At 36.1% G+C, this 18462-nt stretch overlaps 2 protein-coding genes across 2 annotated transcripts in view; one reads left to right on the forward strand and one right to left on the reverse strand.

Annotated features, from left to right (window-relative positions):
• The window catches only part of RPF1 (ribosome production factor 1 homolog), a 1036037-nt gene that overhangs the window by 662855 nt on the left and 354720 nt on the right, over positions 1-18462 (forward strand). The gene's annotated exons all lie outside the window — the stretch shown is intronic.
• The window catches only part of SYDE2 (synapse defective Rho GTPase homolog 2), a 47873-nt gene that overhangs the window by 20229 nt on the left and 9182 nt on the right, over positions 1-18462 (reverse strand). Inside the window, exons 2-4 of the mRNA XM_049771287.1 lie at positions 17023-17700; positions 5491-6593; positions 2681-2807 (exon numbers count right to left, since the gene is read on the reverse strand). Of these exons, the coding sequence (XP_049627244.1) occupies positions 2681-2807; positions 5491-6593; positions 17023-17700 (1908 nt within the window). The remainder of the gene's footprint in view (positions 1-2680; positions 2808-5490; positions 6594-17022; positions 17701-18462) is intronic.

The following is an 18462-nucleotide window of genomic DNA, read 5'->3' on the forward strand; positions in this document are numbered from 1 at the left end:
GGCCAACTATAGAGGAAAATTATATTCATCCCTCAGTGGGATATATGTATCATTATACAGAAAGCAAACAAACAAACCAAAGATTATAATAATTAAAATCATTTATATCTCAGAGCTGTTTTGTTTTTACTTTATGTTATTTTCAATTACAAACTCATCTCTTTGTGGTCTTCCAAAAGGGGAGGACACTCCTTTATCAATAAGTCAAAGGGCACTCCAAAGAGACTTCTTTTGAGGATTTATTTTTGCCCCCAGCTAGCTGTGCTTAAGATTTATTCCTACTCTGTGCTGGGGGATCACTGCTGGAGATGCTCAGGGGATATGCAGTACTGGGGATCACATTGGAGTTGGCCTCATGTAAGGCAAGTACCTTTTCTGACCATGTCACTCAGGAAGTCATCAAGTTAACCACAAGCTGGCCACTAGTTTCAATCAGCCTCATTCTCAGTGCCCAACTTGTCACCAATAGATGACTATGTCTTCTTATTCACAGGTTGATTACTAATGCTTCTTCTAACAGAATGCATACACTGGAAAAGTTTTTCTAGTTTTCTTGCCTCTGATGCCTGGGAGAATCCTGCCATATAGTGTAAATATTTTGAGGTAATGTCCATACTGGCTATTTAGTATAAAATGTAATTTCCTGAGAATTTCTATTTTAAAGCAACTCTTAAATGGATTAATAAAACAGTTTGTTTTGTCTATTTTAATAAAACACTATTACAGCAAGCTAAAAATTGTACCTGATAGCATAGGAAAAACTGCCCAAACATACAGAAAAAAAATCTATGAAAAATATAGAGACACATACTAGAGCACCTGTAGCTGAAATGACAGAACACCTGATTATTTGTTTCAAAATAATCAAAGTTTCAGGAGAATCAAATGAGAATGGTATATGTGAGATAAGAGTTAGTAATTTCATGTGCTGATTGGGAAATTGGTAATAGATTAAAAGAGTTAAAAATGAGGCACTAGGATTGTCCAAATACTCTATTTTTATATAAGCTTGACAACTTTAATAATAAAATTAAAACAACAAAAATAACACATGGAATTTTTTTGTGGTTTTTCACCACACCCGGTGACACTCAGGGATTACTCCTGGCTATGCACTCAGAAATCGCTCCTGGCTTGGGGACCATATGGGACACGGGGGGGGGGGGGGGGCATCAAACCACTGTCTGACTTAGGCTAGCACCACTGCTCCGGCCCCAACACATAGAATTTTAAAAACTTGTTGCTAAACTCAAAGCCTCTTTTTTGTTCTCATTTTATATGAGCTCTATACAAAATGATACTACATCACAACTTTTCTAAGCACTATTTTTACTTATTTTCAAATTTTCTGACTCCTTTTCTCTCATTTTAGCTATTTTTTTCCTCTTTGCCAGATTCCGTATATAACCAAAGTTCTTTCTTTTCAGACAACTGCAAAACATTAACTAAAACAACATAATAATGATCCTCAAATTGCCATTTTCACTCCCATCAATAATAGAAAATGTATTTCCATATTATCCATTTGTTTTATTTAACACTCACGTAAAAAAAATTTATAGCTCAATTTTATTTCACCCTGTTTCTTTCATCTTTGCTTCATACATACTTAGATCTGCCTACTAAAACTTCAAATACAATTTAAGTTTAAAAGAATTTATTATCTTTATTTACATTTCATTATCAAAAGTAGATCTCCTTTCAATTTTTTTCCTTCAGGGATGGGAGGTCTAGAGGGAAAGCCTTTGAAAGCAGGGGTTACCAGGGACCCTTCCAGCAATAGTTGGGCAACTGGCTAAGTACTTGGTCAACTGACTGAGTATGCAAAAGCTAGGCCCAAGAATGTAGATTTACTCAAGCAAGCTCTATGATGCCACATCACCAAGGTATAATGCCATACCACCAGAGGAACCCAGTGAGATCCCTGAAAAGGTTTCATTATATTTCAGCTGACTCTAGTCAAAGTTTCCTACCTGATCTTCCTTCAGCACCAGCCTCCAATTGCAATCTTGCTAGATAAATATGCCTAAAGACTATAAATTATACTCTCAAAAATATACCGAACTCCTTCTGACAAGTGAAGAAATTTAAATTTTTTTAACCAAATAGCCAATGCTGCTAACATTACCTAAGCCAGTGAAACTGAACTCCGATAATGTTTTATTTATCACTATACGAAGAAAATGTACTCTTATCTTTCTGTTAGCCACTACTACTAACTTATTTACTTAGGTCTATGTTCCATTTTCTTTTTTTTTTTTAAATAGGGGTCATACCTAGCACTGTTCAGGGCTATTCTGTACTATGTATTCTGTGCTATCCTCACTCTGTACTCAGGGGTCACTATTATAGCAGTGCTAAAAGGATCATGTCTAAAGCCAGGAATCAAGCAGTTTGGCAAGCCAACATAGCCATTTACAAAACAATATCTTCTGTACTCTCTCTCCTCCCTGGGCTTCTACAACTTATTTAATCCATATTTTAATTTCCCAAAAACTGTGTAGGTTTTGGGAGAACATATCTTATTATCACTCCACAGAAAATAATCCAGTAGTGTTTGCCCAAAAAAAAGGTAAATCAATATTTCTGAATAAAACCAAATTAAATTTAGGGTGCAAAATAGTATTTAAATACTCTTTCCTTTTTAAAAAATAGTACAAAAAAGAAAATCTATTATTACCTGTGATTACATTTATATCTGGGTATTGGTTTTCACAAAGAACAACAGCTTTGCTATCCCTCTCAAAAGCTTCTCGGAGTTCTTTCTTAACTGCTGCTGAACCACATAATCTATACAGACCTACTACCTAGAAAACAAAATAATGAGCACATTATGATACTTTGACAAAGAAAATACAGTACATATAAATCACATAAATATGACAACCATATATGCTTTGATAACAATTAATTAAAAATAACTTCAAACAACTTCTGAAATCTTTCCATACACTATAAAGATTAGTTTAACAAAAACATTATATGTCCCAATTAAATTCAAACAATAGTCATTGCAATAATGTTGGCTAAATTAATTTACACAATTCCTTTCCTTTAGTTTTATATGCTCAACCAGTATCTCTAAGCCCCATCATGTCCTATTGTATATTTTACTCTATATTTAAGCTATATAGCAATAGTCAAAGAAGAGTTGAGAGTTGTAAAATCTTGTTCTAGCACTCCTTGCTTGGTTAATCCTAGCAAATTATTTAATATACTTGACACTCAGTTTCTTTGCCTATAAAATAAGTCTATAGTTAAAATAGGGTTCCAGGGCCCGGAGAGATAGCACAGCGGCATTTGCCTTGCAAGCAGCCGATCCAGGACCAAAGGTGGTTGGTTCGAATCCCGGTGTCCCATATGGTCCCCCGTGCCTGCCAGGAGCTATTTCTGAGCAGATGGCCAGGAGTAAACCTTCAGCATCGCCGGGTGTGGCCCAAAAACCAAAAAGAAAAAAATAAATAAATAAAATAAGGTTCCATTATATTATTTGTGAAAGTGAAACTTTCAAAAAATAAAAGATCTTCAGAAAAAAACCAAGTCTAAGATTTTTAAACTTATCAAATTGATTATAGTTGTTTTTTTTTTAATGTAAATTTAAATAACATACTACAGGTAAAAATAAACCTACAGGGCTGGAGACTTAGTACATTGAAAAGCCAAAGTATATACTAGAAACAAATTTAAATTTCCAACTTTTAGGTTAAAGCAATAGTATAGTAGGAAAGATGCTTGCCTTTCATTAAGCTAATTAGGTTTCCATCCCTGGATCCCTATATGCTCACACTACAAGTCCTGCCAAGAATGACCTCTGAATACAGAGCCAGGAGTAAGTCCTGAGCACCTGGTTATGGTCTAAAAACAAAACAAAATAAAGGTACAGTTCTAGGACCAGAGAGATAATACAGGGATTAAGGTGCTTGCCTTGCATACAGCTATCCTTAGTTCAATCCTTGGCACTACTATGAGAGACCCCTGAGCACAGAGATCAGAAAAACTTCTAAGCAACACCAACTATGATATAAACCTCTCCCCACATACAAAAAATAATAATAGAGACATACAGAAATTAAGTGAGTTGTTCAATATCATATAACTAATAATGGAAAGTAAACCAAGGTCCAAATATCTTGCATCGTAATATGAGACTCCACTAGTTTTGGCTTTCTCTAACTTCCATGTTAATTCTAGACCAGTTATTTAAAACTCCTTTCTACATAATAAAAAAAAAAAAATCTTCAGATTTGAAGATGTCCTCAATGCATACAATTAGAATAAATTCTTTTTTTTTTGTTTTTTTGGGTTTTTTTTTTTGGGGGGTTTTTGGGCCACACCCGGCGTTGCTTAGGAGTTACTCCTGGCTGTCTGCTCAGAAATAGCTCCTGGCAGGCACGGGGGACCATATGGGACACCGGGATTTGAACCAACCACCTTTGGTCCTGGATCGGCTGCTTGCAAGGCAAACGCTGCTGTGCTATCTCTCTGGGCCCTAGAATAAATTCTTATAGCACTAAATACATAAATAGCATAAAATGTTCAGATTCTAATTTTAGGTTTAATTTATTTTACAAAAATTAATATAACAAATTTCCATGCCTCAATAATATCTTCATATTTTCTCAATTGTTTGTTTTATTATTGTTATGAAGAATAAATGAGGCAACTAGAGCATTAATATTTACCTAGATATTAATAAAATCAGATTTTTATGTTTTATGGGGTTTTATGTTAATTAAAAGTAATAAAAAGTCATTAGTAGGATCTCTCTTCATCCTCTTTGCAATTAGATCTCAAAGCTAAAGACACAGACACAACAAGTATGTTTTCCAAAGAAGGGGACTGAGGAGGGAGATGGGGACTAAAGTCAAGGAGCTCATTTTATGAGTGAAACAATTCTCTAAGATTCACTTTGGGACTTTCTACCATAAGAATGTCAGGAATTTAAAATAGAAAAAGATAAAAAAAAAAAAAAGAAAAGAAAGAAAAGAATGTCAGGAATTTTCTTTAAACTACTCTTTGTCTTTTTTTGGTTGAGGGGCCACACCCTGACACCCTTAGAGGTTACTTCTGGCTCTTCACTGAGGAATTACTCCTAGCATGCTTAGGGGACCATATGATTGCCATGGATCAAATCTGGGTGGGCCAAGTGCAAGGCAAGTGCCCTCCTGCTGTACTACCACTAAAGTCCCCCAAACTACTCCTTGTTTTTGATTGGCTCTGGCTTTTTTCTAAGTATGCCACTGTAAAACAATCATAATTTTTAAGTATAGGCAGCATGTTCTATATCATTAAGGAATCACCTCCTATCATTTTATAAAAAACAATACTAGTAAGTTTGAAGTATGAATTATATTCTACAAACAATAATGGGAAAAAATCAGGAATGAGATGTCTAAATAAGATAGTCACTTGCCCATAAATTCCTTCTACAATTCTTATTATAAGAAAATATAACTTATTCATATAGATCAAAAGACATTGAAATAATACCTGACAGCCTCTTTTTTCAATTTCCATAATACATTTCTGTATCAGGAGCGGCACCATCAATCCTGTATTTTCTTTCTCTACAACTTTACGAATATCAACACCAAATATTACTGACTCTCGATTCATATCTAGTCCATGAAGAGAATTTTCCCACTGTTCCAAGAGAGTCACTTTCACATAAATAAGCCCTCTAGGTTCAAGTTTGACAGCCAACTGATGAGTTTTAGTCACTCTGAACAAGGTGGGGAGAACAATAGTCCCATGACAACACACACGATTTTTCCTTGGTGTGGGCTCCCAGCTGAATACCACTAATTTCAAATGCTGTGCATTTTCTATTTCTATGTTGAAAGTGTGATCCATATCTAGAAATGTTGTCCGACATGTGAGCAAAGCTGTTCTTGCTTTGTTTACTGAATCTACCTGAATAGCACAAAAGACATCTTTTGAATCTATCCGAGGAGGTTTTAAGTCCTCAGCACCATAGAAATGCACACTCATGAGCCCAGATATGTACTGGGAACATTTAGGTTGATCAGAAAAACTGTAATGTCTAAAAGCATCAATGTCTATTTCATTCTTGCTACAACTATTTGAGATTATTTCTTTCCCCTTTCCAAGTTTGTTTTCAGATTCATGCTTGCTAGATTTAGTTATAAGGTCAGGTGAATCTCCATCACTGAGATAACCACCTTTGCAAGAATATTTAGAACTCATAGAGGTTTTCTTCTGGTAGTTGTGTTGAGAAGATACACTAGTATCCAGATGGTATCGACTTATAACATTCCTCTTAGCAGCTGTGGTAGTGGTCCCTGAGGGCAGAATAACTGCATGATGTATTTCTTGACAACTGCATTTAGACATGGGAGGAACATTATCTGGACTATTTACATAATTCAGGGTTCCTTTAACACTCAGTTTTCGGCTAAGTTCTGGCAGTCTTTTCATTTTCATGGAAAGTTTCCTCACAGTTCGTGGAGATTTGATTTTATCCGGGAAACTCCAATTAATTGAAGTGCCTTTTTTCACGGGGCTAGGACTTGGAGAAGATGGTTCTGTAACTCCCAATTCATTTTTATTTGTAGCAGCAAAAATCCTGGGACCTTTAAAAAAAAAAAAAGAGGGAGTGTAAGATAATTTAATTCCTACTATACAAACCATCAATTAAACAACTTCTCATATGGATAGTAGCAACTTTGCCTTTGTCACAGGTCAATAGAATCATTAAATTACAAATTTAGGTGACTATCCATTATCATGTTTAAGCAGAATAGCACTGCCCCTCCACCTTTTCTTCAATTTTGAAGGTTAAAGGAATGACTAAGTTCCTTTTCAAAGACAAGCGGGGAGTGGAGGAGAGAAATCAGGGGGAGAGGGGCACTGGTAGTGGGAAGGTTGCACTGGTGAAGGGGAGTGTACTTTTAATGACTGAAACCCAATTACAAGCATGTTTGTAACCATGGTGCTTACATAAAAATATTATAAAAAAAATAACTGTCACTACAGTATACTTCATACAAGTATATAGAATACATGGATAACAGAAACCAGGAAAGCTTCCTATTTTAATAGCTTAGCCTATTAAAATATGTTTAACATATTCCTATTTTAATATGTTTACTTAGAAATCTCACTCTAGCATAAATATTTTCATATGGCAGTGCCAGTTTTAAAAATAACTAACAAGTTTATCATTTCAACAACTCAGAGCTCTTCCTTGTTCTGAAATTCTATCGGAATATATCAACAAGATTAGGAATAAAGAACTCTAGTCAACTAAGATGAGCTGAATATTGGCTGTCTTTAATCCAAATAAATTTTCAAAACTGCAAAACATTTCTATATACTATCAGTACAGAAAAAAAGCAGTTTCATATATAGTTTCACATCATAGTTTCTATTAAAAAAAAATCCTTAAAATGCTTTTAAGTTTTTTTCACACAAAAATTTTTTTCTAACTGTGAAAAAAAATAATTTCTGTTAGGACTGGATAGTACAGCTGGTAAGGAACTTGCCTTGCACATGATATCTTTTTTTTTTTTTTTTTTTTTTTTTGGTTTTTGGGCCACACCCAGTAACGCTCAGGGGTTACTCCTGGCTATGTGCTCAGAAGTTGCTCCTGGCTTGGGGGACCATATGGGACACCGGGGGATCGAACCGCGGTCCGTCCAAGGTTAGCGCAGGCAAGGCAGGCACCTTACCTTTAGCGCCACCGCCGGGCCCCTGCACATGATATCTTAACAATATCAACCCAAGATTAACCCCCAAGTTCCTCATACAGTTCTCTGAGCCTTGCCAGAAGGGATGCCTTAGCACTGCTGGGTGGTGGTCCAAAAACAAAACCAAAAAGAAATAATTTATTTTTGCAATAAAAAGTCTTAAAAAATATTTTAAAAAGTTAGAAAAAAGATTTAAAAAATAAAGTTGTAAAAAATAATACAAATAAGGTAAATAACATAAGCACACTATCAAGAAACCAAGACATGTGGTAAAAATAGTTTAAACTAGATTGTTATCAAATTATCATTTAGTTATTATTAAAAATAATAGCACCAGCCAAGATTTATTGAGCTTGACAATGTCTGAAAAATTAATTTAATATTTAGTATGTATAGCCCCTCATTTAGTTCTCATAATAACCCCAGGAGTTAAGATATCATTAGCACTTCATTCTCCAGATAAGGAAATTCATGCACAGACCTGTCTAATTTGTCTAATATGACATACTGGTAGGTGGTAGAACCAGGCTTAAATCCTAAGTATGAAGTTTCAAAGACTCTTAACTTTGAATGTGAGGTTTCCAAGCATCTGACCGCTAATGCTACACTTTCTAGTCTTTTCATTCTAAGCATTTTGTGCACATACTTAAATTGACTGTTAACTATTATTGCAAAGTTAAAGTATTTCAATTAAACTTCAACTTTTAATTTCCTAGATCAAACAAAACCAGTCAATTGTTTTCATTTTTAAATTTAGACTTTTTCCTAGAAAGTTTTCACATGAATTTAAAAAAATTTCAAAACATTTTCTAAAATCTAATATTGAGGTCCTGGAACACCCTAGTAATGTGAGGTGTGGTACTTTGAGTTCAGTCCCTACCACTTTGTTACCACCCACATGACCAAGCATGTTCTAAGTAGCTCTGCTGTTTGAAATCCCCAATGTCACCATAGTGTGTACATTTACCTTCACACAACAACTAAAATATGCTACCCCAACAAGTACTAAAAAATAGGAGAGTAAAAGCATAGAACAAATGTGTACAACACAGTCACTGTGATAAAGCAAGAGGAAAATTTTTAAAATAAAATATAGCAATAAATAATTTAATTTTGTTTTGTTTTGTTTTTGGGTCACACCCAGCAGCGCTCAGGGGTTATTCCTGGCTCCATGCTCAGAAATTGATCCTGGCAGGCTCAGGGGACCATATGAACCACCAACTTTCTGCATGCAGGGCAAACACCATACCTCCATGCTATCTCTCCGGCCCCAATAATTAATTTAATTTTATACACATTTGAATCATTGTTCTTTTATAGTCAAGAACATAAAATAAAGGAAGAAAAGCCTATTCAACTAACGATATTGAGAAATCTGCTTAGCCACAGCAAAAAATGAAACTGGATCACTATTTTCCACCACTATTTCAAGGTAAACATAGAAAGAATTTTGGTATTAAAATGAAATTGACATCAGGAATGTCTTCAATAATTCTATGCCATCATGATAATAAAAAAGTAAAAGCAAAACCAAATAAATTGGGGCTAAATGTAAGGAGAAAGGGACTCTCATTCACTGCTAGTAAGAAAGCCTTTCTGAAAAACAATATGGGTAAGCCTCAAAAAAACTAGAAATATCATTGAGCTCCCAGCAATACCACTCTTGGGAGTATACCCTAGAAGGCCAAAACATAATTCAGAAAAGGCATCTGTGTTCCTATGTTCATTATAACACTATTCACAATATCCAGAATCTGAAAACCAAAGAAAATACCTGAAAACAGATGAGTGCATAAAGGAAATGTGTTACATCTACACAATGGAATACTACACAGCTGTCAGGAAAAATGAAGTAATGAAATTTGCTTATGCATAGATGGAAATGAAAGTAGCATGCTGAGTGAAATGAGTCAGAAAGTGGAATAGACATAGAATGATCGATCACACTCATTTGTGGTGGTATACTAAAAATAAAAAGATAATATGTCAATAATACACAAAGACAATAAAGAGCCAGAAGGACCAATCCATGGTAGGAAGCTTGCCACAATTAGCTGGGGAGTGAACTTAAGGCAGAAGACAAACCATTATGACAATGATAGTGGGAAATGAATACTCTGGAAAAAACTAGGTACTGAAAAGAGGTAAAGTGATATGCATGATAGCCCTTCAGTAACAATACTACAAACCACAGTACCTAAAAGAAAAAAAGGAAGAGAGAAAGAAAAGAAAAAGGTTTGCCATTAAGGCAAAGGGGAGGACAGATGGGAAGACAGGAGGGAAATTGGGACAATGGTGTTGGAAAATGTGCACTGGTGAAAAGATAGTTGTCAGTCACTGTATGACTGAAACTGGATCATGAACAACTTTGTAACTGTATAACTCGGGGTGATTCAATTTTAAAACGTATTTAAATAAACAGGGGCTGAAACACTGGTAATGGTGCATGTCTTACACATGTCCCATCCAATTTCAATCCATGCCATCCCATATGGTCCACCAATCTCCACCCAAAAGTAAACCCTGAGCACTGCCAGATATGGCCCCAAACCAAAACAAAAGGCAAATAGTACTGCATCAAACTAAAAAAGCATCTTCATTGCAAAAGAGACTATAGCTAAAATTAAAGACCACCATACTAAGTGGGAGAAAATATTTGAATATCATATTTCTAAAAGGGGGGTTTAACACCCAAAATTGGGGGCTGAAGAGAACACAACAGGTAGGACATTTTTGTGCACATGCCCAACCTGTTTCAATCCCCTACACATCACATGGTACCACCAAGTTGTAAGGCACTTACTTGCCTTGAATGTGGCCAACTCGGAGGATTGATCCCCGACATCCTTTATAGTCCCCTGAGCCTGCCAGAAGTAATTTCTGAATAATTCCTGAGCACTACTAGATGTAGCCAAAAAAAAAACAAAAAAAAAAACAAAAAGAAAATAACTTAATAAAAACCCCTTCAAACAATGAAAAGAACTGAACAGATACTTCCCTAAAGAAGATAAACAATCAATAGCCATATGAAAAAGTATTCACGTCACTGTCAGGCAAATTCAAATCAATTAGCTTATCACTACACATCAATGAGAATGGCATATATCAAGTGTCTGGGAACAACCAGTATGGGATGGAAACAAACCAGTAGGATGAAGTGAAAAAACAAAACCCTCATTGGTGGAAATTTAAATTGGTTTGATCTCTATGAAAAATAGCATGGAAAAATTTCTCAAAAAGTAGGAAACTGAATTACTGTAATTCCACTTATTATAGATCCCAATAACATAAAAACATTAATTTGAGATGCCAGAAGGATAGCACAGCAGGTAGAGCATTTGCCTTGCACATGTCTGACCCAGGACCGACTCGTGTTCAATCCCCAGCATCCCAAATCCCTGAGCCTACCAAGTGCAATTGCTGAGTACAGAGCCAGGAGAAGCCCCTGAATGCCAGAGGATATGACCCAAAAACTAAAACCCAAAACCAAACAATACATTAATTAGAAAAGAAATGTGCACACCTATTATATATAATAACTAAAACTTAATTGGAAGCAATCCAAGTACCCAACAATAGATGGTGGATAAAAATTTGCACTAATGTAGGGCCGGAGAAAGAACATGGAGATAAGGCGTCTGCCTTGCATGCAGAAGGATGGTGGTTTGAATCCCAGCATCCCATATGGTCCCCCGTGCCTGCCAGGAGCAATTTCTGAGCATAGAGCCAGGAGTAATCCCTGAGCACTGCTGGGTGTGAACCACCCCCCAAAAAAAATCTGCAAAAATTTGCACTAATGAGCTGGAGTGATAGATTTGAGAATAGGGAGTTTGTCTTGCACCAGACCAGCGAAATATCCCCTATTGTTTCCAGAGCCTGCCAAGAAGAAGCACAGAGCCAAGAGTAACCCTAAGTGCTGCTGGATGTGGCCCAAAAACAAACAAACAAACAAAAAAACAAAAATAAAAGTAAAAAACTGTGTTATAGGGCTTTATAGATAGTAAGAAATAAGTTAAAGGACTTCCCTTTCATATAGTCATCCTGGATTTTTTTTCCCTAGGTACCATATATTATCCACTGAGCCCTGTCAGGAATAACCCTTGAGTACAGAGCCAAGACTATTCCCTACGCACAGCTAATTGTAGCCCAAATGCCAAAAATTTTTTAATTAAATTTAATTATGTTACATATACATAGTTGAATAACACTGAACTACAAGAAAATATGAAATCTTAAATTTCTTAACTTGAATCAAACTAGAAAATGTCATGTTAAGTGAAAAAAAGCTAGGAGAAAACAAATAGATGATCTCACTTCTTTTTTTTTTTTTTTTTTTTTGGTTTTAGGGCCACACCCATTTGACGCTCAGGGGTTACTCCTGGCTATGCGCTCAGAAATCGCCCCTGGCTTGGGGGAACCATATGGGACACCGGGGGGATCGAACCGCGGTCTGTCCTACGCTAGCGCTTGCAAGGCAGACACCTTACCTCTAGCGCCACCTTCCCGGCCCCTGATCTCACTTCTTATATGGAATATAAAGAAACAAAGAAAGGGACTACAATGAAAACAAAACCCTTCGACTCTGTCAACAGAATTGAGTTTACCAAGTAGGGGTGGAAAGTAGGTAGAGATGGATAGAAGGGGCCTAAGGATTGTGATGGAGGATGAGAGACACTTTGGTGAGGGTGCTGTGCAGTAAGATTGTGTATCTGAAGCATAAATATTGACTACTATAACCCACAGTGCCCATCTGAAAAACGAAAAGAAAATTTAAGAAGAAAAAAAATAAATGTCTCCTTTATAGAATGTAGCAAGTGGAATACTTAAATTGAGTAAAAGGAAACAATTATAGGGTTACGGTTAGAAATTAGATTTTGATGACAAGCACAGCTTAGTATATACACATGATGATGAATAAGCCTAAATACAATCTTTATACTGCTATTAATCAGTTAATTTACTTATTCTATTTGGGGAAGGTCTACAGCCTGCAGTTGTTGGGGCCATTCCTGATACTATGAGGAAGCCATTTCTAGTGGTGTTCAAAGGAATATATCCATAGCTCCCACATGTAAAGTACGCACTTCAATTTTTTGAGTCATATCCCTGGCCCTATTATTTCAAGTTAAAAGAAAAAAATAAGTTAAAAAAAAAAAGAAATAGTGTAGCATAAAATCTCAATTACTTAAAATTTAATTTGTGGGGTTACAGAGATAATATGGTGTGTATAGTGGTTGTTTTGCAAGTGGCTGAGGGAAGTTCAATCTCCAGAACTACATATGGTCCCCAAGTCCTGCCAGGAGAGATGTCTAAGAACTGAGTCAAGAATAAATCATGAATATCACTGAGTATTGCCTGAAAACAAAAAATGTTTAACTTTGTCATAATTTTAACTATTTCTTATAAATATTTTAATGACTGATATAAAACTATAATATTAGAGTTAATAATTAAAGTGAAAAATATTCATTTCAAAAATAAATATCAATATTGATCATTGTGGGCCTTGGAGATAGCTCAATGGGCTGAAAGACATTTTTTGCATGCACAAGGCTCTAAGTTAACTTCCCAGTACCACATAGCCCTTCAAACTGTTAGCTATAGCCTCAGTAACAGATGAGTACTATCTAATGGCCCCCATAACTATACCTGAGTACTAAACTTGGTAGGTGCCCCTACCAAGCCACACATCACCAGGAGTGACCCCACAGGCCCCTAAATACTACTGGGGTACACAACCTTAAAAAATACAACAAAAATCAAAAGATTAAATGACCCTTTCTCCAACTTCCTTCCTATTCTTATGATGAGTAGAGCCATGGTCTAATAGCAGTGCCATATAATTTTTTAGCTGTAGTGCTTACAAGGGCCAGCATATTAAGTTGAGGTGACCTGGGTCAGTCATGTGTTAGGCAAGCACCTTATTGGCTGCAGTATCACTCAGACCACTGACACAATGTGGTTTTAATGATTTGGGGGGGGGTGTCACTATGGTTCACACACATGTGATTGCTAAGGGATGACCCTTACTGCTCACACATCTTTTAGCTGCAGTGCTCATTGGGCTCACACCCCTTAAATTATGGCATTCACACATATCTACATCTGTGTGGCCAGAATAATCAAGAATTTGCTGTACCAGGAGTCACAAACAGCTGAGTTGCCAGGATTAACCTCAGTACACATGGTAGCAACAAGGTCTGAATGCAATTCTTGGACTAATACTTACAAAGCAGGCATTCTGAGACACTGAGTTTTCTTGAGACCTTAAACACCCTTTCTTTAAAGTATTAATATAATATTCTCTCTCCACCATCTTTAAGTATTCTCATGATAAAGAAGTCATTTCTTTTTAGAAAAATGATTCTTTTTAATGTCTGCTGGGTTTTTCTGGTAAGCAATGAATAAACTGAGAGTTTGATAAACTAAACAAAACATTCCCTTGTACTCTAAACTGTAATACAATTCTACTGGCTTACAGGTCTAAAACAATCTATAATAATTGCTGTCCTGCTCTGGCTTACAATGTTTTGGTCTAAAAAAAAGATATTCAATATATTAAATTGTGCTATTTTTATTAAACCATACAGAATATCTACTTTAGACAAGTCTGAATTTATTAAAACAACACAATAACATTGAGTTAATATTCTTTTCTTATCTAAGAACTGGTTGAAACGTTATCAAATGTATTGACCACTTAAAATCATACCTCAGGGGCTAGTAAGATAAAGTAAAGGGTTTGTTAAAGTGCTTGTCTTGCATGTGACTGAGCCTCCTGCACTGTAAACTGTCCCCAGAGCACTGCTAGAAGCAACCCTTGACTATCAGCCCCTGAGCACCACCAGGGGACTTTTATTTTGGGGGAAAATTCCTGATGGTACTCAAGGGCTACTGCCACACAGTTCAGTTCTCAAAGATAGCTCTTGGTAGTGTTCAGAGAATCAGGCAGAGCCAGGAGTCAAACCTGGACTCTTGCTTGCACAGTATGTGTTCCAGACCTTGGAGCTATCTCCTTATACTTGTCATTCAAATTTTTAAAAATAAAATGGCTTGGGGTTGGAGCAATAGTACAATGGATAGAACACTTGCTTGGTATACAAGAAAGAAAGAAAGAAAGGAAGGAAGGAAGGAAGGAAGGAAGGAAGGAAGGAAGGAAGGAAGGAAGGAAGGAAGGAAGGAAGGAAGGAAGGAAGGAAGGAAGGAAGGAAGGAAGGAAGGAAGGAAGGAAGGAAGGAAGGAAGGAAGGAAGGAAGGAAGGAAGGAAGGAAGGAAGGAAGGAAGGAAGGAAGGAAGGAAGGAAGGAAGGAAGGAAGGAAGGAAGGAAGGAAGGAAGGAAGGAAGGAAGGAAGGAAGGAAGGAAGGAAGGAAGGAAGGAAGGAAGGAAGGAAGGAAGAGAAAAAATTATAAACTGTTGAATTTCAAAAATTTCTATGTTCAATCTAAAATATCATATTTCATTTGTTTTCTCTCTGAATTCCATAATTATTACAGTACCAATTTGGAAGGTTTTTACTGTTTCCTCTTGTTTCTCTTCATTTTCTCTTTTTTCTTTGTTCATAATCATAGCAGAAAAGCAAAATTTATGATCAATGGTACACTGGGTACACTGTGAATATAACTTCTCTACTATGGCCAGGCTAAATGTGAATGAATCTCCAGCCTTTATGAAAGATAATATGGACATTTCTCAAAAATAGGATCTTCTATTGGACCAATTAATTCCAATCTTGGTGATATATCCCAAGGGCCCAAAAAACACAATACATAAAAGACATCTGAATGACTATATTCATTGTAGTACATTCATAACAGCCAAAATCTGGAAACAACCCAAGTGCCCAAGAATAGATAACTGGTTAAAGAAACTAAAGTATATATACACAATGGAATACTACTGGGCCATAAGAAAAAGTGAAGTCATGCAATTTTTTGTTACATGGATAGATCAAAAGAGTATGATGCTTAGTGAAAGGAATCAGAGGAAAGAGGGCCAGGCACAGAATAACCTCATTCATATGATAGATAGAAAGAAACATAGTAAGGAAATAATGAATACCCAAAGGCAATAAAGACAATGGGCAATAGAACTGGTCCTTGGGCAGCTTGCCACTGTGGCTATGAGGTGGTCTGGTTAGGGAAGGGAACACTACAACAAAGATAGAGAAAGCTGGTCACACTGGATGCTGAGAGGAGGTAAAGTGATGTGTATGATACCCTTTCAGTAACAGTATTGCAAATGATGGTGCCTACAAGGTAAAAAGAAAAAGAATATATGCCATAAGAAGGCTGTGGGGTGGAGACAGTGGTGGAGAAAAGTGGACCATAGTAAAGAAATTGGTTTTTGAACATTGTACACCTGAAATTCATCATGAATAACTTTGCAACTTTCTAATTCCCAATGATTCAATAAAAGGAAAGAAAGAAATGTGAATGAGTAAATCATTTAACCAATAAAATGAGATAATATTTACATAAAGAAAACACATTTCACAAAGAATAGATTAACAGTAGACAAAAGTGATGGGGGTGGACAGGTAAGGAAAGATGGTCAAAATGTACAAACTCCCAGTTATAGAATAATTAAGTCATGGGAATGATAGTCACTACTAGCACAGTGACTATTATTAAATAATGGTGTTTTGTATATTTAAAATTTGCTTAGAGATTTTCTTTTAAAAGCACTCATCACAACAAAACAAAATCACTGAACTATGTGCATGGTAGACATTAACCAAATTGTGATGATCATTTCACAACATATAAAAATGTACAATAAGGGGCTAGAGTGGTGGCGCTACCCATAAAGCATCTGCCTTGTGTGCACTAGCCTAGGACAGACCCTGGTTCAATCCCCCAGTGTCCCATATTGTCGCCTAAGCCAGGAGCAATTTCCGAGTGCATAGCCAGGCATAACCCCTGAGTGTCACCGGGTATGGCTGAAAAGCCAAAAAAATAAATATATAAAATAAAATAATTTACAATCAGGATTCAGTATACCGAAATATGTACGTCAATTATACCTTAATTCTAAAATATATATACATATCATTCTCTTTCATTCCCCATGATTCCATTATTTCAACTTAAAGAAAAGTTATTACTGTCTCACTGGATTATCATACAACATGCGAAAAAGTACATCAAGTTATATAACAAAGCCTGTGATAAGAATTAAACTACTTTACATATTTTAAAGTTTGTTATTTTGAATGTTCTTTGCTTTCATGAAAATTTGTTCACTCTATAAGGATAGCTATTGCCAAAGAATGAAAGAATAGAAGAAAATAGAAAGATGGGCAATTATCTTTACCTGCAAAAGGAGATTTCTGCATGGAACTGTCCTCCATTATATCTTCCTCTGTTTTATACCCAAGTCTTTGCTTGCATTGCTGCACAAACTCCGTGGAATGGATGAAATCTGAAGGATTCATTTCATTTGACTGTATAGTCTGAACATTACCTCTATGTTCAGAAAAGCACAGCAAGTCTTCAGAAGGCTGTTCTGCTTTCATCAGGTCACTACTGGAGATGACCGTCAAATTGACAGTGGGAAATTTGAGAATAGCAGAGTTTGCCTCACCAAAACGCAAGGCATTTGGAAAGTCATCATCCTCGGGAATGGGATTGTACCATATTTCTCCTTCATCATCTGCATCATTTTCCTCACCAAAATCTAAAGGATGGTTTCTTGATAAAGAGGAATTTGTAGCACTGCACACCATATATGTACAGTATTCTTCAGATGATTTGAGGCAAGGTCGTGATAGCTGATGTTTAGGAAAGGAAACAGGTGAGCTGCATACAGCTTGGCATTTCTTATTTTCTTCTTCCAAATTAAAAGATCTCAAAGTACTCTGATAAAGCCAATTGCGTTTCTTTGACACAGTAATGCTATTAAGTGGCTTATGACTTCTGAATTCAATATTATCTTTCAGATCTTCAAGTTCTCTTCTCTTCATTGATGAACCATAGACATTTTCAAGTAAATCTATTTAAAAAAAAAAAGTAGAATATAATGCTTAATATACCAGAAAAGCTATGTCACTTGAGATCAGTTATTAAGTTATTTCTTAATGATTAAAAATAAGGAAAGAGGGCCCGGAGAGATAGCACAGCGGCATTTGCCTTGCAAACAGCCGATCCAGGACCAAAGGTGATTGGTTCAAATCCTGGTGTCCCATATGGTCCCCCATGCCTGCCAGGAGCTATTTCTGAGCAGACACCCAGGAGTAACCCCTGAGCACTGCCGGGTGTGGCCCAAAAACCAAAAACAAAAAGGAAGATACTTATAAATCATAACAATTACTAAACACCTCATCTATTACTACAATTTCAACTAATATTTGTTTCCTAACAAATATTATGTAGTACATAGCAGTATTTTGTGCAGAGTTAAAAGTCTAAATACCTAGGGAAAATATTAAGTTTTGAACTCTTTTTATTTTCATGTTTTGTTTTGTTTTGTTTTGAACCACACCTTGTGGTGCTGAGAAGCTATTTCCAATTTGGTCCTCCCACTTAGTACTCAGGCCCATGTAGTGTTTAGGATTAAACACAGAACTCGTGCATGCAGGACCAGACCCCAAATTAAAAATTTTTTGAGACTCCACATTAGAACCAGGTATCTTGTCTCAAATAGCACAGCTATTTGACTTAATGCATTAATATAAACAGCAAAAAAATATGAATGAACACATTCCTTCAGTACAGAATTCAGTCTATAAGGGTGCATTAAATCTATTTGTACTAA

Source organism: Suncus etruscus, chromosome 4 (genome assembly GCF_024139225.1).
Source record: "Suncus etruscus isolate mSunEtr1 chromosome 4, mSunEtr1.pri.cur, whole genome shotgun sequence".
Lineage (NCBI taxonomy): Eukaryota > Metazoa > Chordata > Mammalia > Eulipotyphla > Soricidae > Suncus > Suncus etruscus.